This window comes from Nerophis lumbriciformis, linkage group LG18 (assembly GCF_033978685.3).
Source record: "Nerophis lumbriciformis linkage group LG18, RoL_Nlum_v2.1, whole genome shotgun sequence".
Lineage (NCBI taxonomy): Eukaryota > Metazoa > Chordata > Actinopteri > Syngnathiformes > Syngnathidae > Nerophis > Nerophis lumbriciformis.
Genome location: NC_084565.2, coordinates 15,562,175 through 15,588,528, shown reverse-complemented (window position 1 = coordinate 15,588,528; position 26,354 = coordinate 15,562,175). Strand labels below are relative to the sequence as shown.

The 26,354-nt window shown below is 39.5% G+C and overlaps 1 protein-coding gene across 7 annotated transcripts in view; it reads right to left on the bottom strand.

Moving 5' to 3' along the window:
* Positions 1 to 26,354, bottom strand: part of wwp2 (WW domain containing E3 ubiquitin protein ligase 2) — a 119,836-nt gene that overhangs the window by 52,628 nt on the left and 40,854 nt on the right. For 6 of the 7 annotated variants that reach the window (XM_061977739.2, XM_061977738.2, XM_061977743.2 and 3 more), the window contains 3 exons: positions 22,293 to 22,524; positions 21,817 to 21,906; positions 16,219 to 16,393 (listed from right to left, as the gene is read on the bottom strand). In XM_061977739.2, coding sequence (XP_061833723.1) covers positions 16,219 to 16,393; positions 21,817 to 21,906; positions 22,293 to 22,524 — 497 coding nt within the window. The remainder of the gene's footprint in view (positions 1 to 16,218; positions 16,394 to 21,816; positions 21,907 to 22,292; positions 22,525 to 26,354) is intronic. The other variant, XM_061977742.2, reaches the window with a different exon arrangement.

Genomic DNA, 26,354 nt, shown 5'->3' with positions numbered 1-26,354 from the left:
CGACGAAAAACGTTGAAAGTTTTCCACTTGTATCGCTAACAACGGCATTAGACTTGTGTTTTTTTGTCCCAAAGTGGTCTTTTACATCGCTAATTCCTCCGTGTCCGATCGAAAAATCTTGTCTGCACAAGGTGCAATTCGCGTAGTTTTCACCCTTTTTTTTTTTAAATTAATGAAAAACCGTATTTTTTATCACTGCACCCGTAACCCGGAATAGGTTGATGAAAACCGTACGAATTACGGGAAAACCGGAGTAGTTGGCAGGTGCCTCACTAATGCCTTGCATCGTCTATATTAGATATAACGGGCGGGTGCGGGCGGATGCAGTTCTATTCAAACGTTACATCGGGTGGATGGCGAATGGTTGACGACTTTCTGATGCGGTTGCGGATGAAATATTTGCCTATCCGCGCATCTCTAGTGTGCGCTGATCCCTTTAAGAAAGAAAAATGTATCCCTCTCACATATTTGAGTGAGTAAAAAGGAGAATGTAATGATATAAAAGACATGACAAGACTGCAAAAAGAAGAAGGAATACAGCGTAAGCACATCTCCTCTGTTACCAAGCAGGTAATTTGAGGTCACCTACACAACATTTGAGGACTAATACTAGTGCAAATATCATAATATCATAGCAATACGACAATAAGTCTATATACAAGACCTCTCATGGTTTTATATGTATGTAAGCGCTTACTAAAAACACCTGCTGTTATTTTTCTATACCACTGAGGCCAAAAATCTTACACTCCTATGTTTGTAACAGACGGGGACACAATACTTGACAAAAGACAAATGGAGACATAGTAGTACCAAGAGCAAGAACATGTGTTATGCAAAAAACTGTGTTGCACGGAACTGCTTCCTAGTAGAATAAGCTACCTTGTGTATTAAAGGACTCAATAATGTAAGGGATTTTAAAAACAAGCTTAAAGATATACTACATTAAAGGCTGCTTTTTTCCCTTTTATTCTTTATTTTATATATGACCTGTTTCTAATTGATGTGTTGTAGTACTGTCTATTTATAGCACTTTATATACAGTACAGGCCAAAAGTTTGGACACACCTTCTCATTTCAATGTGTTTTCCTTATTTTCATGACTATTTACATTGTAGATTGTCACTGAAGCCATCAAAACTATGACACCTGTTAAGTGAAAACCCTTTCAGGTGACTACCTCTTGAAGCTCATTGACAGAATGCCAAATGTGTGCAAAACAGTAATCAGAGCAAAGGGTGGTTATTTTGAAAAAAAAAAAAATAGAATATAAAACATGTTTTCAGTTATTTCACCTTTTTTTGTTAAGTACATAACTCCACATGTGTTCATTCATAGTTGTGATGCCTTCAGTGCCAATCTACAATGTAAATAGTTATGTAAATAAAGAAAACCCATTGAATGAGAAGGTGTGTCCAAACTTTTGGCGTGTACTGTACATATCCTTTATTGTGTACTGTACATATCCTTTATTGTTGAGTGCATGTTCAATGTATTGTTGAGTTTTTATGTAGATGTTATTGTCTTGTGTGATGGACTCCGGGAAGATTAGTGGCTACTGTGTAGCTAGTAATAGGGATTCATTTTAAACAAATACCAGCGGTGTCAAACGTAAGGCCCGTGGGCCATAACCGGCTCGCTCGGGGGTTCAATCAAGCCCGCTGGATTCATTTTTAATGTAACAAAAAGCATGTATACCATGCTATTTTTTAAATCATCCACTTGGGATGCACTGTGTTAGTTAGAGGGGAAGAAGAGGCACAACTTTAGCACTCATACTGACCAGCAGATAGTAGTAATGGTAATTTAAGTGTAGGCTACCTTAGTTTTGACACCCATATTATCCAAAATGTCAAAAAAGAGAAAAGTGAATAATGAAAGTAAAGCTTCTTATTTATTCAGGTGTGTAATCAACAAGTTTTGGTGCTCAAAGAATAGAATAGAATATTTGGCATCATTCAAAAAGGCAAAAAATATGACATCTTGCAAGCACTACTAAGACGAGAAAAGATAAATGATATGTTTCTATATTTTTTGTTCCAAATACTGTTGGACTTTGTTTTTTTGGTGTGAAAACTCTTACTTAAATCAGAAGTTGTTTGTAATGTTTTGAAATTTATATCTAAATTAATATTAAAATGTTCTTATGTACAAACCCCGTTTCCATATGAGTTGGGACACTGTGTTAGATGACGCTCTTGGAAGTGTAGAGCGATTTGGCAAAAATACCCGTCAATTCTGTCTATTTCATGGCTGGCTCACAGCGTGGACACTTCGTGATCACATACGACCGACAGACGATTCTGGATGTGGATAGATCGGGCCGTTATAGACTGAAAGATGCGTGTACTTTGGACCTCCTCGCTAGCATGGGAATACTTCGCTGGCTACATCCAGCGGCCTCTGAAGCAGCGGAGTTAAGTGCCAGCGGGGACCGTCAACGGAAGACACGTAAGCGGTGTGAGCGGAAGCAGAAGCGGGGATGCCGAGCGGGGCTAACAACAAAGCGAAAGGCAAATCCTCAAAGAAGCGCTAGTCCGGGTGAGAAGTTAGTTAAAATAGAACTAGCCAGCGCCAGGCTGGATAATCCCTGCACACATAGCAATTATTTTACAACAATATACAACTCACAAAATGTTTTTTCTGTGATGTCTTTGTCAGAAGTAGACATGCACTCTACTGAGGTGGCAAGTTATGATGCGTTCAGTTTATCACAACATCAAGCAAACAATCGGAAAATTCCCGTCATATCAATTCCTAGATATGGTCAAAATTATTTGAAGTGCACTACACATAACAAACGCAACATTATTAATATTGCTACTATGGATAATTTCAACAAAAACTCTTCAAAACAGCCCACTACCTATAATATGGGCTTCTTAAACATAAGATCATTATCTTCCAAAACGTTATTAGTTAATGAGGTCATTAGAGACAATAATCTTGACATCATTGGTCTCGCCGAGACCTGGCTCAAACCAGACGATTTCTTTGCGCTGGGTGAGGCGTCTCCTCCTGGCTATGCGGGAGCGCATATTGCCCGTCCCATTAAAAGGGGTGGGGGAGTCGCACTCATATACAACAAAAACTTTAACCTTACTCCTAACCTAAATAATAAATATAACTCGTTTGAGGTGCTTACTATGAGGTTTGTCACACCGCTGCCTCTCCACCTGGCTGTTATCTACCGCCCCCCAGGACCCTATTCGGACTTCATCAGTGAATTTTCAGAGTTTGTTGCTGATTTAGTGACGCACGCCGACAATATAATCATAATGGGGGACTTTAATATCCATATGAATACCCCATCGGACCCTCAGTGCATGGCGCTCCAGACTATAATTGATAGCTGTGGTCTTACACAAATAATAAATGAACCTACGCATCGCAACGGTAATACGATAGATCTAGTGCTGGTCAGGGGTGTCACCACCTCCAAAGTTATGGTACTCCCGTATACTAAAGTATTGTCCGATCATTACCTTATAAAATTTGAAGTTCTGACTCATTGTCAACAAACTAATAATAATAATTACTACAGCAGCCACAACATTAATGCTGCCACAACGATGACTCTTGCTGGCCTACTGCCTTCGGTAATGGCACCATTCCCAAATTATGTCGGCTCTATTGATAACCTCACTAACAACTTTAACGACGCCCTGCGCAACACCATTGATAGTATAGCACCGCTAAAGCTTAAAAGAGCCCCTAAAAGGCGCACCCCATGGTTTACAGAAGAAACTAGAGCCCATAAATTATCGTGTAGAAAGCTGGAACGCAAATGGCATGCTACTAAACCTGAGGTTTTCCATCAAGCATGGAGTGATAGTTTAATAACTTATAAACACATGCTTACCTTAGCTAAAGCTAAATATTACTCAAATCTCATCCACCTCAACAAAAATGATCCTAAATTTTTGTTTAGTACAGTAGCATCGCTAACCCAACAAGGGACTCCTCCCAGTAGCTCCACCCACTCGGCAGATGATTTTATGAATTTCTTTAATAATAAAATTGAACTCATTAGAAAGGAGATTAAAGACAATGCATCGCAGCTACAACTGGGTTCTATTAACACAGATACGACTGTATCTACGACGAATACCGCCCTCCAAAATAGTTTCTCTCTCTTTGATGAAATAACATTAGAGGAATTGTTAAGATGTGTTAATGGGACAAAACAAACAACATGTTTACTTGACCCATTTCCTGGGAAACTTATCAAGGAGCTTTTTGTATTATTAGGTCCATCAGTGCTAAATATTACAAACTTATCACTTTCCTCTGGCACTGTTCCACTAGCATTCAAAAAAGCGGTTATTCATCCTCTGCTCAAAAGACCTAACCTCGATCCTGACCTCATGGTAAACTACCGGCCGGTGTCTCACCTTCCGTTTATCTCGAAAATCCTCTAAAAAATTGTCGCACAGCAGCTAAATGAACACTTAGTGTCTAACAATCTCTGTGAACCTTTTCAATCTGGTTTCAGGGCAAATCACTCTACGGAGACAGCCCTCGCAAAAACGACTAATGATCTACTGCTAACGATGGATTCTGATGCGTCATCTATGTTGCTGCTTCTTGATCTTAGCGCTGCTTTCGATACCGTCGATCATACAATTTTATTAGAGCGTATCAAAACACGTATTGGTATGTCAGACTTAGCCTTGTTGTGGTTGAACTCTTATCTTACTGACAGGATGCAGTGCGTCTCCCATAACAATGTGACCTCGGACTATGTTAAGGTAACGTGCGGAGTCCCCCAGGGTTCGGTTCTTGGCCCTGCACTTTTTAGTATTTACATGCTGCCGCTAGGCGACATCATACGCAAATACTGTGTTAGCTTTCATTGTTTTGCTGATGACACCCAACTCTACATGCCCCTAAAGCTGACCAACATGCCGGATTGTAGTCAGCTGGAGGAGTGTCTTAATGAAATTAAACAATGGATGTCCGCTAACTTCTTGCAACTCAACACTAAGAAAACGGAAATGCTGATTATCGGTCCTGCTAAACACCGACATTTACTTAATAATACCACCTTAACATTTGACAACCAAACAATTACACAAAGCGACTCGGCAAAGAATCTGGGTATTATCTCTCTCGTTTGAGTCACACATTCAGAGTGTTACTAAAACGGCCTTCTTTCATCTCCGTAATATAGCTAAAATTCGTTCCATTTTGTCCACTAGCGACGCTGAGATCATTATTCATGCGTTCGTTACGTCTCGTCTCGATTACTGTAACGTATTATTTTCGGGTCTCCCTATGTCTAGCATTAAAAGATTACAGCTGGTACAAAATGCGGCTGCTAGACTTTTGACAAGAACAAGAAAGTTTGATCATATTACGCCTATACTGGCTCACCTGCACGGGCTTCCTGTGCACTTAAGATGCGACTTTAAGGTTTTACTACTTACGAATAAAATACTACACGGTCTAGCTCCGTCCTATCTTGCCGATTGTATTGTACCATATGTCCCGGCAAGAAATCTGCGTTCAAAGAACTCCGGCTTATTAGTGATTCCCAGAGCCCAAAAAAAGTCTGCGGGCTATAGAGCGTTTTCTATTCGGGCTCCAGTACTATGGAATGCCCTCCCGGTAACAGTTAGAGATGCTACCTCAGTAGAAGCATTTAAGTCCCATCTCAAAACTCATTTGTATACTCTAGCCTTTGAATAGCCCCTTTTTTTTTTTTTTTTTTTTTTAAGACCTGTTGATCTGCCGTTTCTTTTCTTTTCTCCTCTGCTCCCCCCTATCCCTTGTGGAAGGGGAGACACACAGGTCCGGTGGCCATGGATGGGGTGCTGGCTGTCCGGGGTCGGGACCCGGGTTGGACCGCTCGCCTGTGTATCGGTTGGGAACATCACTGCGCAGCTGACCCGTCTCCGCTCGGGATGGTTTCCTGCTGACCCCACTGTGGACTGGACTCTTACTGTTATGCTGGATCCACTATGGACTGTACTCTCACAATATTATGTTAGACCCACTCGACATCCATTGCATTCGGTCTCCCTAGAGGGGGGGAGGTTACCCACATATGCGGTCCTCTCCAAGGTTTCTCTTAGTCATTCACATCGACGTCCCACTGGGGTGAGTTTTTCCTTGCCCTGATGTGGGCTTTGTACCGAGGATGTCGTTGTGGCTTGTGCAGCCCTTTGAGACACTTGTGATTTAGGGCTATATAAATAAACATTGATTGATTGATTGATTGATGTAAATATAAATTGAATACAATGATTTGCAAATCATTTTCAACCCATATTTAGTTGAACATGCTACAAAGACAACATATTTGATGTTCAAACTGATAAACTTTTTTTTTTGTTGCAAATAATCATTAACTTTAGAATTTGATGCCAGCAACACGTGACAAAGAAGTTGGGAAAGGTGGCAATAAATACTGATAAAGTTGAGGAATGCTCATCAAACACTTATTTGGAACATCACAACAGGTGGGTGCCATGATTGGGTATAAAAACAGCTTCCCAAAAAATGTTTAGTCTTTCCCAAGAAAAGATGGGGCGAGGTACACCCCTTTGTCCACAACTGCGTGAGCAAATAGTCAAACAGTTTAAGAACAACGTTTCTCAAAGTGCAATTGCAAGAAATTTAGGGATTTCAACATCTACGGTCCATAATATCATCAAAAGGTTCCGAGAATCTGGAGAAATCACTCCACGTAAGGCAAAAAGGCAAAAAATATGACATCTTGCAAGCACTACTAAGACGAGAAAAGATAAATGATATGTTTCTATATTTTTTGTTCCAAATACTGTTGGACTTTGTTTTTTTGGTGTGAAAACTCTTACTTAAATCAGAAGTTGTTTGTAATGTTTTGAAATGTATATCTATAATTAATATTAAAATGTTCTTATGTACAAACCCTGTTTCCATATGAGTTGGAAAATTGTGTTAGATATAAATATAAATGGAATACAATGATTTGCAAATCATTTTCAACCCATATTTAGTTGAATATGATACAAAGACAACATATTTGATGTTCAAACTGATAAACATTTTTTTTTGTTGCAAATAATCATTAACTTTAGAATTTGATGCCAGCAACACGTGACAAAGAAGTTGGGAAAGGTGGCAATAAATACTGATAAAGTTGAGGAATGCTCATCAAACACTTATTTGCAACATCACAACAGGAGGGTGCCATGATTGGGTATAAAAACAGCTTCCCAAAAAATGTTTAGTCTTTCCCAAGAAAAGATGGGGCGAGGTACACCCCTTTGTCCACAACTGCGTGAGCAAATAGTCAAACAGTTTAAGAACAACGTTTCTCAAAGTGCAATTGCAAGAAATTTAGGGATTTCAACATCTACGGTCCATAATATCATCAAAAGGTTCCGAGAATCTGGAGAAATCACTCCACGTAAGCGGCATGGCCGGAAACCAACATTGAATGACCGTGACCTTCGATCCCTCAGACGGCACTGTATCAAAAACCGACATCAATCTCTAAAGGATATCACCACATGGGCTCAGGAACACTTCAGAAAACCACTGTCACCAAATACAGTTGGTCGCTATATCTATCTATCCATCTTCTTCCGCTTATCCGAGGTCGGGTCGCGGAGGCAGCAGCCTAAGCAGGGAAGCCCAGACTTCCCTCTCCCCAGCCACTTCTTCCAATTCTTCCCGGGGGATCCCGACGTTCCCAGGCCAGCCGGGAGACATAGTCTTCCCAACGTGTCCTGGGTCTTCCCCGTGGCCTCCTACCGGTCGGACGTGCCCTAAACACCTCCGTCGGGAGGCGTTCGGGTGGCATCCTGACCAGATGCCAGAACCATCTCATCTGGCTACTCTCGATGTGGAGGAGCAGCGGCTTTACTTTGAGTTCCCCCCGGATGACAGAGCTTCTCACCCTATCTCTAAGGGAGAGCCCCGCCACCCGGTGGAGGAAACTCATTTCGGCCGCTTGTACCCGTGATCTTGTCCTTTCGGTCATAACCCAAAGCTCATGACCATAGGTGAGGATGGGAACGTAGATCGACCGGTAAATTGAGAGCTTTGCCTTCCGGCTCAGCTCCTTCTTCACCACAACGGATCGATACAGCGTCCGCATTACTGAAGACGCCGCACCGATCCGCCTGTCGATCTCACGATCCACTCTTCCCTCACTCGTGAACAAGACTCCAAGGTACTTGAACTTCTCCACTTGGGGCAGGGTCTCCACTCAGTCCAACTCTCACTGGAAACGTGTCCGACTTACTGCCGGCAATGCGGACCAAGCTCTGACACTGATCATACAGGGAGCGGACCGCCACAATCAGACAGTCCGATACCCCATACCGCTACATCTGTAAGTGCAAGTTAAAGCTCTACTATGCAAAGCGAAAGCCATTTATCAACAACATCCAGAAACGCCGCTAGCTTCTCTGGGCCCGAGATCATCTAAGATGGACTCATGCAAAGTGGAAAAGTGTTCTGTGGTCTGATGAGTCCACATTTCAAATAGTTTTTGGAAATATTCGACATTGTGTCATCCGGACCAAAAAGGAAGCGAACAATCCAGACTGTTATTGACGCAAAGTTCAAAAGCCAGCATCTGTGATGGTATGGGGGTGCATTAGTGCCCAAGGCATGGGTAACTTACACATCTGTGAAGGCACCATTAATGCTGAAAGGTACATACAGGTTTTTGAACAACATATGCTGCAATCTAAGCGCCGTCTTTTTCATGGACGCCCCTGCTTATTTCAGCAAGACAACGCCAAGCCACATTCAGCACGTGTTACAACAGCGTGGCTTTGTAAAAAAAAGAGTGCGGGTACTTTCCATGCAGTCCAGACCTGTCTCCCATCGAAAATGTGTGGCGCATTATGAAGCGTAAAATACGACAGCGGAGACCCCGGACTGTTGAACGACTGAAGCTCTACATAAAACAAGAATGGGAAAGAATTCTACTTTCAAAACTTCAACAAACAGTTTCCTCAGTTCCCAATCGTTTATTGAGTGTTGTTAAAAGAAAAGGTGATGTAACACAGTGGTGAACATGCCCTTTCCCAACTACTTTGGCACGTGTTGCAGCCATGAAATTCTAAGTGATTTATTATTTGCAAAAAAAAAAAATTAAGTTTCTGAGTTTGAAAATCAAATATCTTGTCTTTGTAGTGCATTCAATTGAATATGGGTTGAAAGGGATTTGCAAATCATTGTATTCAGTTTATATTTACATCTAACACAATTTCCCAACTTTTCTGGAAATGGGGTTTGTACTTGTGCTTGTAACAAATGGAACATAGACGTATTGTTATTTATAGTTAATATGTTATGCTTTGACATTTAGTTAGGGTTTAAGTGACCCCTGAACCACACCCCTTATCTTTACCACAGAAGAACCTGTTTATGTTAACACTTCTCTGACTGACTCACGTCGACATAAGCAGTTGTTGACATAACAGAGTAAAAACTATTCATTGCTTGTACATTTACCGGAAACATTGTACAGACACATAGTGTGATAATAAATGATCTTTCTTTGTTGACTTAATTTTTTTATATTTGTGTATATTTTTTACCATTGCCAGAAATAGGAATGGGAATCTGTTCACAGTGTATCAATGCCTTGGAATCACTTTTTTGAAATGGTTCCCTTATCGATTCTTCCTGGTGGGGATGACATCATTACACAACGTGCGCAGTGACATCAGATCGCAAAATGGAGGTGCCCAGGCGCAACAAACGCTCTAAAGTTGAATACATTTTACAAGAGAAGATTGCAACAGCGCTACTTGGAATAATATAAGGCTTCAAGTTTATCAGGAGGAGGACATACCAGCAATATGCTGAAACATTTGAACACACAACATGCAATAATTATAAAGGAAAGTCACGTTTTTAGTGAGAGAAAGAGCTGTGTCAGCCTGTTTTACAGATCACTGTGTGTTATCAGAAACGCTTTAGTGTCCAAACTCTCACAGTCTCACTTTTAAGATTCAGATTGCTAGGCAATTGATTAGAGCTTGTGTTTTAGCTAGTTAGCCTACGGCTCACGGCACCTTCACTTCAATAAGAAAGTCCACATATAACCGGGAGGGCGCCATCACTCTTTCTAGAAAGATAGATTATTATTTGAGTCCCACTTGACTAACTACACTAGAGCAAGCTCGGACACAGGCAATTAAGGTAGGACGAACCAGCGCCAGGCTGGAAAATTCCTGCACACATAGCATTTCTCGTGTCGTGACTGTGCCAGAGGTGGACATTCAGTCTAATGAAGTGGCAAATTATGACGCGTTAAATCTATCGCAGCACCTAGCAAATAATCTCAAGATCCCCATCATATAAATTCCTAGATGTGATCGAAATTATTTAAGGCGCACTACGTAAAATAGACGCAACGTTATTAATATCAGTACTACGGATACCATAAACAAAAAGGCCTCAATAGCCCACTGCCTATAATATATGCTTTTTAAACATGAGATGATTGTCCCCCAAAACGTTATTAGTTAATGAGGTCATTAGAGACAACAATCTTAACGTCATTGGTCTCAGTGAAACTTGGCTAAAACCAGTTGGATTTTTCCCGCTTATCGATGCATCCCCTCCCCCAAGTGCACATATTGCCCGTTTCCTTAAAAAGGGGTGGAGAGGTCGCACTAATATCAAATGAAAACCTTAACCTTACCCCTAACCCAAGTAATAAATATAAATAATTTGAGGTGCTTACTATGAGGTCTGTCACACCACTACCTCACCATCTGGCTGTTATCTATCAACCCCCTCGGGCCCTATTCGGACTTTATCAAAGAATTTTCAGAGTTTGTGGCTGATCTAGTGAAGCACACAGATAGTGACGCACGCAGATAATATAATTATAATGTGGTATTTGCCCACATCTGTGGTCCCTTCCAGGGTTCCACTTTATTCCGATTGGGTTGAGTTTTTTCTTGCCCTAATGTGGATCTGAGCCGAGGATGTCGTTGTGGATTGTGCAGCCCTAAGACATTTGTGATTAAGGGCTATATAAGTAAACTTTGATTGATTGATTGAATGTTTGACGAGTCTAAATAAAATAAAGCCAAACCTAAAAGAGATAGCAAAACCTAAAAGAGTTCAGCTTTTACCAAAGGCAACGATCCTAAATTAAGATTTCAGCACATACACAATGTTGACATCCATAGTTATATTTTGATAAAGATGGGGAAAACATGCTAATCGTAAACAGTGCGTGTGATAGCAACAATCAGTAGACGCAAAGTTAAATCATGAAATGCACCTTTAACCATGCTTTTCCAAGTTTCCATCTGTTATGTTGCGTAGAATGGCGTCTGGAGCACAATGGTTAGATATGTGTGAGAACGTGACCGACGCATAATCCTTGGTATCACTCGACAATTTTTTTTTGATCAAGTATAGGGATCTATGCCATTGCATCGTTACAGTTTTTGCTCGTATCTGCTTTTTGTTCGAAGATTTTAGCCTCTTTTGTACTCCGACAGTTTGCGCGCTGCTTGCTGTACAACAGCCATCTTAGCTTCATTGACCACCGCTGGCTTTCACTTCCGGGAAGAAATCACATGTCAGAATACAAGCAATTCATTAACGGACTATCCTAAAACACAGTAGGCACTGATCCAAATAAAAGTATTTTTTACACTACAACTCGAGCTAACATTGCTGACATATTATTCAGACATTTCTAACATGCTGTTATTACTTACTGTTTCATTGTCTCTTCCATTGCCATAAATAGTAGTCTCCGACTCTGCCATTGGCATTTCTTTTTCGGAAAATTCATCATTTTTGTGAAAGTTTGTGGGTGAAGCAGGACTCTACTTAGCACACACTCGAAGCGACTTCTTCACAGTTGAAGGCACATTGCCACAAAACGTAAAAGTAAAAGCAAGGCACTTTTTACTTCAGATGAGGCTGTAAGTTTGTGTGGGACTTATGCTGGTTAAAGCAAACCAATGAGTTGTGCCTCAGGGTGTGAGCCTGGAGAACATGCTTTGTCAGTATCATTCACTTTAATTTCAAAACGCCGCTGCGAAAGGCTGTGCAACACAAAATGTGCTCATTGTGGCCATTCATTCTGACTTCCTCATTTTGATAAAGATAAATCATTACAAATGATTGTATTCACTGTTCTTTTGTAGTGTTTTACATACAGTATTGTGCTCCTGATCAATTAGATCAGGAGTTATGTTAAGTTATTATTTACTAACCTTTTTTTATTAAAACATTTTTTCAGTACCATATATCGGTGAAAAAATTATAATAGTGTAAAGGGGAATTGCACCTTTTTTTTAAAATTTTGCCTATCGTTCACTATCATTATGAGCGACAAGAACACATATTTTTATTTTAGGATTTTAAAGATTGTAAAAAACTCTTGAAAGATGCGGCGAATGGGAGTCACCGTTGTAGCCTTCAAAGCTCTCTAAAACAACTTCAAAACCCTCTATCAACGTTTTATATACACGCTACAAGCATATATATATTGTAGTAACAGACACATTCATAACAGTATGTAATATGTACAATATTTACAGTGTTTTTCAAATTTTAAGCAATACCGGAACTTATTTTGTCAGGGCATTTATTTCCGTTTCTCTAGCAGCTCACTTCATACTTCTGGCAACCAATGTGCGTTCCTACTTGCGGAAACATATGTGAGTGCGTAATAATCATGGCAGACTTGGTAACAGACAACGAAGATGACTATTATTGGGCAAATGAAAATTCACAAAATTATCTTTTTGAAGCAGCATGATGAATATACGGAGGATGAACTACTTGTTATAAAAGCAAGCACAAAATGAGGTTGAAACGTTGGGGCAGTCGGAAGCCAAGAGAGTGAGGTCAGCGTGACTTGACAGTGGAAATATGAAACTTGGAGCCAACTTATGCTGACATAAATGGCGTGCTAACCCCAAAACCAAATGGAAACGTCCCAGGCCAGCTTGACCAAACGAACAACTGTCCATCGAAAGAGTCAGTATAATATTGATCATGTACCTATAGCATGTCATGCTTGTTAGTACAACTGTAGAGCTAGCAGTGTACAAACAAGACATCAAATGTTGGCTAATACTTTACAGATACTGCAAAATGACTGTTCAAGTTTTTCAGTCAGTCCAGATTGGTGTCCTATCGCACTGTGTTGTACAGTACAAACTCAAAAGCCATTCAGATGTGGACGCAGTAGCTAGCTTACGACTAATGCTGTAGCATGCCGTCGCAAGGGGATGCGTTACTATGCTGCAAAAATAGTTCCTCATTGTTCGCTCTTACAATAATGTTGCTACAGCTTGGTTATTATACAGGATACGGAACGTAAAATTAAATATTGTTGGCGTTTATTGGATGCATTTTAAAAGTGATTTCGAGGCAGAATGGATTGCTCCCATTTGCTGCATTGCTAGTCACCTAGAATTAATCGATTACAAATTAGAATGCAAAAAAAAACCTTTTGTCAATTGTCTCTCATAACGATTGTCAAATTCCTCAAAAAGTGCATTTCCCTTTTAAATAAGGATTTCATATTTTTTTGAGTTTCAGGCAAATTACACTTAATTTTGTTTCTGTTACAGATTAAAACAACTATATTAATAAAGTTACTAGTTACTTCTTTATTTTTTGTTTTCTTTTATGCTAATAAGGATACAATGTTATGCAGAAGTGTACTTAAACATTTTAAATAGAGAAATTATACTATTTATAGTCACAGCAAAATTTTGGTACTTGTACCGAAATATATTTCGATACTTTAAAGGGGACCACAAAAAAACTTCATTGTTGGCTTTATTTTAACAAACAATCTTTCGGTATGTTGAACATATGTTTCTTATTGCAATCGAAGAACAATTTTATCCTTAAATAAAATAGTGAACATACTAGAAAACTTGTCTTTAAGTAGTACTGTAAGTAAGCAAACAAAGGCTCCTAATTTGTCTACTGACGTATGGAACCTGTCATGCAATGTGTCGTTTCTCATTCTATTATTTTGTCAAAATTATAAAGGACAAGCTGTAAAAACAGATTATTAATCCACTTGTTCATTTACTGTTAATATCTGGTTATTTTCCGTTTCAACATGTTCTGTCTACACTTCTGTTAAAATGTAATAATCCCTTATTTTTCTGTTGTTTGGATAAATACCATTTGTTTTGGATGATACCACAAATGTAAGTAGTTCCAGGATCATACATTGGTCATATTCAAAGTCCTCATGTGTCCAAGGACGTATTTACTGAGTTTATAAACATAATATGAATTTTAAAAAAAGGAAAAAAGATATTGTGACGATAAAAAATAAAGATGTAATCATAGTAGTATCGACGAGATACGCTATTGTAATTGGTATCATTACAGTGGATGTCAGGTGTAGATCCCTCCATGGCATTTGTTTACAGTCAGGCGCACTAGCTTTTATTAGCGGTGACGCTGGTGAGCTGGAGTATCCTCCTACGTTGTGTAGTGAAGCATGTTTAGCTATTCCTCGTCCTGCAGGATGATACTTGTAAGAAACTTACTTTTTTTGTCGCCATGGAGGCGAGGAATAGTGATTTAAAAGTATCTAAAACACTGCTGACTGCGGATGAATGTTCGCTGCTAACTAGCTAGCCATGTCTTAAATCACCTCTTCCTGCGGGCATTACAGTGTTATAGCTTCACCTTTGTAGTCAGTTTTTAGGCCAAAATGTGTCCATTCTCCCTTTTCTGTCTACACACCGTGTCTGCTTGTAAGTACTCCGTGATTGTGAGCTGTCAAACACCAAATAAAAAATTGGGAACCCATCCATCCATCCATCCATTTTCTACCGCTTGTCCCTTTTGAGATCGCGGGGGGTGCTGGAGCCTATATCAGCAGCATTCAGGCGGATGGCGGGGTACACCCTGGACAAGTCGCCACCTCATCGCAGGGTCAACACAGATAGACAGAACTGGTACTTTTCAAACAGAGTATAGTACCGTGTTTGATTCATTAGTACCGCGATACTATACTAGTACCGGTACCGTCTTTTTGTGTCTCTCGTCATCCCGGGTCCAAGTTGAATGTCAAAATTCACCAACTTCTTGCCTTATGACCAAAACCTTTTACTATTCTGGTGAAAGGCATGAGTCATAATTTAACACAAACTTTCAAAAATTCAGAGACAATGCAGCAGCAGCAGCTCTGTATGTCAACAGATGCATATGCTAGGTTACCTCTATGATCAATGCGCTGCTAAAAGTAGTTCCTCTGCATTAGCTGTCTTAATAACAATATCGCTAATACTTTGTATGCAGGTCATAAAATTAAATCGAGTATTTTTGCTGATTTTTCCATGTTTTTTAGAGGGATTCATCTTTGTTAGCCACTTTGTACTTGTCGTTAATAAAAATTAAAATGCATGGTGAAAAATAGGAAAAATTCCCCAAAAAAGCGCGGTTCACTTTTAATAGCTGTCATTTTGCACCACAATAGAGCAAAGGCCTTCTTGCAGAGACATGCCACCACCTGCAGAGGATAAATAGATCTGACACCAAGCATTCAGACTAGATCTGCCTTAAATAAGTCTGTGAGCATGAACTGATGAAGCATGCTCGGTTTTGAGGCTAAACGTCTTTTGAGAAAAACGGAACAGTCCATTTGCAATTGATTCAATGCCCTTAGAATACAATGACTCGCGGATGGTTAAGAATATTCACAGAAACACTCTTCCATTCAAACTGCTCCGCCAGTGGTTCTCAAACTTTTTTCACCAAGTACAACCTCAAAAAAACTTAGCTCTCCAGGTACCACCATGATGACAAATATAAAATACAGTAGCATAGTAGGTCTATATATTCATTAAAAACAAGGCAGAGGTTTTATATGACAAATATTTTTAATATTACACCTTTTGAATATAGGAAAATAAAACACTACGATTTAATCAAGTGATTCTTTGCATACCACCAGATGGAGCCCGTGTACCACGGTTTGAGAATCACTGCTATACCATCATGGGCAAGACCAAAGAGCTGTCAAAGGACCTCAGGGACCACAAGATTGGAAACACGGTTCTGCTTTGGGGATGTTTCTCTGACCAAAATCTCTCCTGACATGTGTGCAACCTTGCTGACCAACAACAACTAAAACCTAACCGTTTTACTGGATAGTAGTGAACAGAAAAGCTTGATGCATGAAGTCGACCTTCGGCAAGCCTCTTTTTAGTAAATTAGTTTGTAGATGAAGGTCTTAGTAAAGATCTAGAATACCTGGTACAGGAAACGCTGGCTGAACTGGTGCATGGCACCCTGCAGCTGGTTGCGTTGGCTCTGCCACTGTTGATAATTTCGCACAGACTCTGCAGTGGGCCTCTGCCACGTGGTGGTTCTGGTGTTGTGGTCAACATAGTAGAACCTGCCTCGTTGGTCCACGCGCTTTTCCCAGCTGAGGAGGGAGAGAGGAGATTTAGTTTCTTGGTGGAATATTTATAGAAACAAAGCTGATAAAACCGGGATAAGGAACAATCAACAAAATGGTATATTATAGTATGGTATCAATTTATTTCGAACACGCTCCAGCGCCCCCCATGACCCCGAAAGGAACAAGCGGTAGAAAATGAATGGATGGATACATTTACATGTGATATAACTTGCAAATTCTCATTTTCTCTTTACAACATGTTCCAAAAGGAGTAGTTCTTTACTCATTATCGAAATATTTTTGCCACTTTGTTGCATTTTTTTAGGACTTTTCCAATTAATTTTATCATCTACAAACCCCGTTTCCATATGAGTTGGGAAATTGTGTTAGATGTAAACATAAACGGAATACAATGATTTGCAAATCTTTTTCAACCCATATTCAATTGAATGCACTACAAAGACAAGATATTTGATGTTCAAACTCATAAACTTTATTTTTTTTTGCAAATAATTAACTTAGAATTTCATGGCTGCAACACGTGCCAAAGTAGTTGGGAAAGGGCATGTTCACCACTGTGTTACATCACCTTTTCTTTTAACAACACTCAAACGATTGGGAACTGAGGAAACTAATTGTTGAAGCTTTGAAAGTGGAATTCTTTCCCATTCTTGTTTTATGTAGAGCTTCAGTCGTTCAACAGTCCGGGGTATCCGCTGTCGTATTTTACGCTTCATAATGCGCCACACATTTTTGATGGGAGACAGGTCTTGACTGCAGGCGTGCCAGGAAAGTACCCGCACTCTTTTTTTACGAAGTTACGCTGTTGTAACACGTGCTGAATGTGGCTTGGCATTGTCTTGCTGAAATAAGCAGGGGTGTCCATGAAAAAGACGGCGCTTAGATGGCAGCATATGTTGTTCCAAAACCTGTATGTACCTTTCAGCATTAATGGTGCCTTCACAGATGTGTAAGTTACCCATGCCTTGGGCACTAATGCACCCCTATACCATCACAGATGCTGGCTTTTGAACTTTGCGTGGATAACAGTCTGGATGGTTCGCTTCCCCTTTGGTCCGGATGACACGATGTCAAATATTTCCAAAAACTATTTGAAATGTGAACTCGTCAGACCACAGAACACTTTTCCACTTTGCATGAGTCCATCTTAGATGATCTCAGGCCCAGAGAAGCCGGCGGCGTTTCTGGATGTTGTTGATAAATGGCTTTCGCTTTGCATAGTAGAGCTTTAACTTGCATTTACAGATGTAGCGACCAACTGTATTTAGTGACAGTGGTTTTCTGAAGTGTTCCTGAGCCCATGTGGTGATATCCTTTAGAGATTGATGTCGGTTTTTGATACAGTGCCGTCTGATGGATCAAAGGTCACGGTCATTCAATGTTGGTTTCCGGCCATGCCGCTTACGTGGAGTGATTTCTCCAGATTCTCTAAACCTTTTGATAATATTATGGACCGTAGATGTTGAAATCCCTAAATTTCTTGCAATTACACTTTGAGAAACAGTGTTCTTAAACTGTTTGACTATTTGCTCACGCAGTTGTGGACAAAGGGGTGACCCTCGCCCCATCCTTTCTTGTGAAAGACTGAGCATTTTTTGGGAAGCTGTTTTTATACCCAATCATGGCATCCACCTGTTCCCACTTAGCCTACACACCTGTGGGATGTTCCAAATAAGTGTTTGATGAGCATTCCTCAACTTTATCAGTATTTATTGCCACCTTTCCCAACTTCTTTGTCACGTGTTGCTGGCATCAAATTCTAAAGTTAATGATTATTTGCAAAAAAAAAAAAAAAATGTTTATCAGTTTGAACATCAAATATGTTGTCTTTGTAGCATAATCAACTAAATATGGGTTGAAAATGATTTGCAAATCATTGTATTGCGTTTATATTTACATCTAACACAATTTCCCAACTCATACGGAAACAGGGTTTGTATTACTAAACCCAATAATGTGGTTTCTCTTACTCTGTCAATGTTTTTTGTCTGTATATTTGTATTTGTGTTTGACTTTCTCTTCTGGTTACCAAATAGCATTATTTTAGTTTCACTAAGATTCCAGGATAGTCTGTTTTTGTCAAACCATCTCTTTGATTTATTCAATTTTTCTGTTATTATTTATATGAGCTTGCATGTGTTCTGTCCTGAACAAAATGCTGTTAAATAATCTGCAAATAATGCTCACTTTAAGTTCTTTGTAACTTTATAGATGTTGTTAATATAACGATTGAACAATTTTGGTCCGAGTATTGACCTCTTGGGTACGCCACACAATATATTTAGCATTGAAGATGTGTGTTTGCCGAGCTTCACGTATTGCTTCCTGTTGGTTAGGTAGCTTCTTATCCAATTCAAGACCAACCATCTGATGCCATACTGTTCTAACATGTTGATTAAAATGTTATGATTGATCATTTCAAATGCTTTTGTTACATCCATAAACATTGCAGCTGCACACTGTTTACCATCTATTGCATTATCTCCTGTTATTTTGATTAATGACATGGATGTTAAAATGCTAGCTTTAAATCTGTATTGGTTTTCTGCTAGTGTTCCATTTTTGTTTATGAATTCCTCTAATCTGTTATTGAATAGTTTTTCAATGATTTGTGAAAATTGTGGAAGTAAAGAAATCGGTCTTTAGTTAGTAAATTGGTGTTTGTCTCTACTCGTATATACTGTATAGGTAGCACTTTTGCTATTTTCATTTTGTTAGGATAGATTGCTTATATATGTGAGAGGTTCTGAGATTTCTTCTTTAACGTTTTTTATCGTTACCATATCTATTCCGTGATATTCAGTTGAGGTCTTGGATTTGTACTTCCTTACAATTGTGATTATTTCTTCCTTTGTTAAGTTATTGAGGAACATCGAGTTGGGATTACTTTCTATCGTATCATTCAAGTCCTCGACTGACCCATCATTCACATTTGGAATCCATTGTTCCAACTTTATTCCAATAACATATTATTGTGAACGCGTACGAGACATCAGTCAGTGACATGCATGAACGGCAAACGAATTCCTCCGACTGACAATACATTTTTATTCACTATAATAAGTTTAAGTCTTATTTATAAAATGTAGTGAAATTGAAAGTAGCATGCGTCACATTTCACATTGACATTCATAAAACAAACCTGTGTGGAAGAAGAAACTCTTGTACTCTTCAAGACAAGAGTCTAATTGGCATGTAAGAACTGACGCTTGACAACTCACATATATAGTGCATCCAGACAGTATTTACAGCGCATCACTTTTTCCCCAAATTTGTTTAATGTTACAACCTTATTCCCAATGCAATACATTAATTTTTGTCCTAGAAATTCTAGACACACTATAATGACATTGTGGGGGAAAAAAATACAGATTTTTGCAAATGTATTAAAAAAAAACAAATCACATGTGCATAAGTATTCACAGCCTTTGTTATGAAGCTCAAAAATGAGCTCAAGCGCATTCTGTTTCAACTGATCATCATTGAAATATTCCTATAGCTTATTTGGAGTCCAGTGGTCAATTCAGTTGATTGGACATGATTTAGAGAGGCACACACCTGTCTACCACACCTGACAGTGAATGGCAGAGCAAAAACCAAGTATGAAGTCGAAGGAATTGTCTGTACAAATCAGGAGAAGGGTACAGAAAACTAACTGCTGTCTAAAAAGTCCCGATGAGCAGAGTGGCCGTAAAGAGAATAAGTTTGGAACCACCAAAAATATTCAGAAAGCTAGCCAGCTGTCTAAACTAAGCGATCGGGGGAGAAGGGCCCTAGTAAGGCAAGTGACCAAAAACCAATTGTCACTCCGTCAGAGCTACATGTGGAAAGAGGAGAACCTTTTAGAAGGACAACCATCTCTGCAGCAATCTACCGATCAGGCCTGCATGGTGGAGTGGCTAGACAGAACATTCCTTAATAAAAAGCACATGGGCCAGCCTGGAGTTTGCCCAAATGCACCAAAAAGACTCTCAAACCATGACAAAAAAAACTTCTCTGGTCTCATGTGACAAATATTAAACTCTTTGGCCTGAATAGATGGGTTATACTTGTATACCTGCTCAGTGGCCTAGTGGTTAGAGTGTCCGCCCTGAGATCGGTAGGTCGTGAGTTCAAAACCTGACCGAGTCATACAAAAGACTATAAAATGGGACTCATTACCTATCTGCTTGGCACTCAGCATCTAGGGTTGGATGTGGGAGTTAAATCACCAAATGATTCCCGAGCACGGCCACTGTGGGGATGGGTCAAATGCAAAGGACAATTTCACCGCACCTAGTGTGTGTGTGTGACAATCATTGGCATTTCTTCATTCCATTCACACATGTGTGAATGGAAGGTAGAAAAGTGCCATGTGTGAACGTCATGTGTGGAGGAAACCAGCTACCGCTCATCACCAGGTCAATACTACCTTACGGTGAAGCATGGTGTTGGCAGCAATGCTTTTCAGCGGCGGAACTGGGAGACTAGTCAGGATAGAGGGAGAGATGAATGCAGAAATGTACAGAGACATCCTGCTCCTGAATGCTCTTGAGTTCAGACTTGGATGATTCATCTTCAGCAGGACAACCATCCTAAGCACACAGCCAAGATATCAAAGGAATGGCTTCAGGACAACTCTTTAAATGTCCTTGAGTGGCCCAGTCAGAGCCCAGAATTGAATCTGATTAAACATCTCTGGAGAAATGTAAAAATGGCTGCGCACCGACGATTCCCATCCAACCTGATGGCGCTTGAGAGATGCTGCAAAGAGCAATGGGCAAATAGGAATGGGCGAAACAACCCAAATATAGGTGTGCCAAGCATGTTGCATTGTATTAAAAAAAACTTTAGGCTGTTATTGTTGCATCAACAAATTGAGCAAAGGCTTTGCAAAAAGCTCTAAAAACACTTTTTCCACATTGTCATGAGGAATTGTGTGTAGAATTTTGAGGGAAAATTATTATTAATTCCATTTTTGGAATAAGGTTCTAACAACAGAATGTGGGAAAAGTGAAGTGCCGTGAATATTTTGTAGATGCACTGTAAATTGTTGCTGTGGTTCATTACAGCCTTAAAACTGATCTGGTATCAGTGCTGTGAGATAGGTAATGCTGAAAGACAATACCTTGCCTTGACAGAACAATGGGAAAACTTTCACAGTGATGGTAACCATTTATCATGAAGTGTGTTAACGTCAGCAGCTGCCAGTGCCATTACTTACAGATCTATTTTTATCTTACTCTCCTACAAAGATGGGTACTCAACTCAAACTTTGATATCGATGCCCAACTAAAAGTAAAAACAAAAGAATGCATATCACATCCCTGACTTGGGGAATTTGTAGAAAAAAGACTCAACACTCCTGTCGACACTGTTCAGAAATAAGATGTTTGCATTTAGTCATCATGAACTTGAATGTCTTCACGATTTATTTGACGACATACCCTGGTGGCAGTGGCCTCTCCCATGTCGTGGTCTTGGTGTTGTGGTCAACGTAGTAAACTCTGCCATGAGGCAAAACTCTCTGCTCCCAGCTAGAGACAGTTCACATTATTTCAGTTGTGAAGCAAATCGGTTCTCAAGAATACAACGCAGCAATGACCCCATACTGAATACTAGACAATTGTTTTGGAGGCTAAGAGAAAATAACCTTTTGAGAGGAAGAAAGATTAGCAAAAAAATGTCAGCTTATCTTTGACACTGACATGGTGCCACTCAGACACTGATACACGATTTGCAAACCTGCTAAGCTAGCTTTAATCATGAAAAAAAATGTTTAGTTCCATTCTACAAAATATACTCCAGAAAATCAGTTAGTTACTACAGAGCAGTACAGTACAGTATTCGTCATTTATTGAGATTTTGGTCTAATGAATCAAAAACCTAAAATTTGCATGCAGATATGCATACTAGATCTTACCCAGCTGGGAGCGACTCCGAGTGGTTTTCTGTGCTGCTATTGCTCGCCTGGTCTGAATTGGATATGGTGTTAGGACCAGGCTCTGCTGGGGTTTCTGAATGCTGGACATCCTGCTGACCTCGACTTGGGGTGTTGCTACTGGTAACCTGGGATCGGTCTAATGAAGAGGATGGAGGGGCTGTGTGACGAACTAAGTTTTTTTCCAGCCGGTTGGACGCCAACTCAACTCCATCTGAGACCGCACAAAAATAACAGTAAATAAACAACAACAAAAAAGCAACAAAATAAAACTGTTTTTTTTTTTTCCCTTATTTGTGTTTGTTAGTTATTTCTAATCAGTTCCACAACGTCACTTCCTGCCACAAGGAAAAGACAGAAAGGAAAAAACTGAGCTTTTGCTACGGTTTTTTTTTTTACAATTTTTAAGTTATCCTGACCACTGATAGTGATCACAGCGATAGGAAATTTGGTACAGTTTTCAAGTGTTTCTGAGCACACAGACTGATCTCATTTAAGAGGATGACACCTCCAATTGACCTCTGATAGGTGCAAGATACGAAATTGTTTGACTACACAAGTTTCAAGTGCCGTAAGTAGCTGAATGGGCAACCGCCGTCAACGGTGCCGAAACCCAAGCTACGTAATAAAATCTCAAAGGCCTGGAACCTTTGGCCTCATCAAGAGAGTTTCTGAAAAAGAATACGAACGGAAGCAGAAAATTCATACAGAAAATAGACCACTGTCACCACTTGTCCACAAAGTGGACAAGAAAAAGACAACCTGCGATTAACCATGAAAGCAGATGTGGCAACCATTGAAAGTGGATGTGGCACGTCATTAAGCAAGTCTAAGATCAGATCATGAAGCAGATTATGGTATGCCTAAAAGTAGGGGTGGACGATTATGGCAAAAAAAAATCCTGATTATTTTGATTGATCTTGTAATCACGATTAATAACACAATTATTCACTAATTTGAATACATGAGTATTAATGTACGACCAAAACTCAACTTTAAACATTGTTTTCAAAAATGTATATTAAATTATTAACGAATAAACCACAACAAGTAAAATAATAGTAATAATACATTTAAATAACAATAGCAATATTAAAAAAAACAATAAAAAAGAACATACATATCAGGAATTGGAGAATGATAAAGATCCGGGTTTTCTCTACATGTAATTAGGGATGATGTTCGAAACCGGTTCTCCAGGTTGTTCGATAAGAAAAGAACGATTCCATGGACTCGAATCCCTTTTTGAGAACCGGGTCCCGTTATCGAGGCCACTATAGTAAAGAAAATGAGTTTGTTGTTCATTCGAAACCCTGGGAAAGAATCCCTTTTTTTTTTTACTAGGAAATGCCCTGTGGCAGGTCGCAGGAAATGACGTAGCTCAGTCATTAGGCGGCAGATACAGAAAGCAGCAACAACAATGGACCGGAAAAAACGCCTCAAGGCATGGCTTCATTTTACAAAAAAATACGACGAGGAAACGGCTATCTGCAATTATTGCCAGGCTTCGCTCTCATGTAAGGGGGGAAGTAAAACAAGCATGTTGAAACATGTTCAGGCTGCACATAACCTGAAGGTTAGAGAAAGGTGTCGTGGAGAAGCAGCGACGAAGCACGCCCCTCTTCAACCTGCAGCGCCAATTCCAGTGATAGTGCTGGTGAGTAACTAACGTTAACTGTTGCCGGTTAATTTCCATATCTGCTCACTCGTAGCCTTTAGACTAAAATAACGTTACCTCGTATGTCAATCCAGGATTGCAGTAATGTTAGCTAGACTAACGTTACCTAAGCATAGTCAGTGGCTAACGGTAACGTTAACATTAGCCTTTTTGTATGTGTCTGATAACGCTAACGTTATCTTGTAGCCTACAACAGTGGTACCCAACCACCGGGCCGCGGCCTGGTACCGGTCCGTGGATCGATTGGTACCGGGCCGCACAAGAAATATATATATATATACATACACATATATATATATATATATATATATATATATATATATATATATATATATATATATATATATATATATATTTTTTTTTATAAATTAAAACAACATAAAAAACACAAGATACACTTACAATTAGTGCACCAACCCAAAAAACCTCCCTCCCCCATTTATTCTCATTCACACTCATTCGCACAAAAGGGTTGTTTCTTTCTGTTATTAATATTTCTGGTTCCTACATTATATATCAATATAGATCAATACAGTCTGCAGGGATACAGTCCGTAAGCACACATGATTGTATTATTTTATGACAAAAAAAAAATAATACCATACCATGGATAACAACAGTCAATATTTATTTATTTTATTTTATTTTTTTAGGGGGGTAACAACAGTCAATATTTGTTTTTATTTTATTTTTTTTCTTATAAAATAAAAGTGAGCTTTTGTTAAACCAAATATTGTGTTTTTTTTCCATATACAACAACCTATCTGGATTCAATAAGAGAATCGATAAGGAATCGGTTCGATAAGAGGATTCGATAATGGGCTCCAACTCGATAATTTCTTATAAAACATCATCCCTCCATGTAATTGACTGTAATGGCTCGTCACAGCAAAATAAATGCCACCACAACTTAAAAATGTTGTTTTTTAATGTGAAAACAAACTAATTGAAATAATATAATGTACTGTAGCGTCCGGAAGAAGTCACAAAAAGTCTTACTACTCAGTGGCCTTGTGGTTAGAGTGTCCGCCCTGAGATCGGTAGGTTGTGAGTTCAAACCCCGGCCGAGTCATACCAAAGACTATAAAAAATGGGACCCATTGCCTCCCTGCTTGGCACTCAGCATCAAGGGTTGGAATTGGGGGTTAAATCACCAAAAATGATTCCCGGGCGCGGCACCGCTGCTGCCCACTGCTCCCCTCACCTCCCAGGGGGTGAACAAGGGGATGGGTCAAATGCAGAGGACAAATTTCACCACACCTAGTGTGTGTGTGACAATCATTGGTACTTTAACTTTTGTGCTCTTTTTAATTTATGCTAACAGGCCCAATTCCAACATGTACACACGTCCTTCTCTCCAGACACACAACACTTCCTCATTCTCCGCCAATCCCCTTTCAGGCAGGTATGTTCACAATAATGGGAATTCTTAACATCAACATTAACATAAACATTAACACCAGCAGGTCAATACAGTATGAATAGCTATATATAGCCTATTAGTTGCGCACTATTGACGATTAATGCACTGATAATTCAGCCGTCAAAAAAGACTGATCACCGACACAGCACTGCCGAAACCAGATGTTGTGATGATGTAAGCGACACGCACGGAATTGTCTGAAGCAGAGGCAGCATGTCTGCGACGTGAATGTACTTTAATATAGCCAAGATATACCTGCGGACAGTGATCTACAAAATGCGCAATGTGCAAATATTAAGAGACGGCTTTTAAGGAGAGAAATTGCAGTTGGAGCAGCAGTGCAAAGCAAGTGTGACTTTAGGCTCGTCGCAGCTCTAGCTCTTCGACACGAACATCAAGCAACAGAAGTAAAGCGCCTCTAAGCATGAGTACAGTCTCCAATAACACAAAAAAAGGATGCTAGGTTTGTTGCTGGTCATTTTTCATAAAGAAAAAGTCTCTAGAAACTTCTAAAACTCTCAACAAAGTACATTGTATAAGAAGCAGCAAACATGAAAAAGAGAGAAAAGCAATATAATAAACGAAAAACATAATTTTAAAGTTATGCATACATTTTTAGCCTTTTTAAATAATTTTAGATGTATGCATCATTACACATTATGCAAATTATATCATGACATCCTATTGACCACGCCTCCACCGCCATAGGTGCAGTCGCGATCAAAAGTTTACATACACTTGTAAAGAACATAATGTCATGGCTGTCTTGAGTTCCCAATAATTTGTACAACTCTTATTTTTTGTGATAGAGTGATTGGAGCACATACTTGGTCACAAAAAACGTTCATGAAGTTTGGTTCTTTTATGAATTTATTATGGGTCTACTGAAAATGTGACCAAATCTGCTGGGTCAAAAGTATACATACAGCAATGTTAATATTTG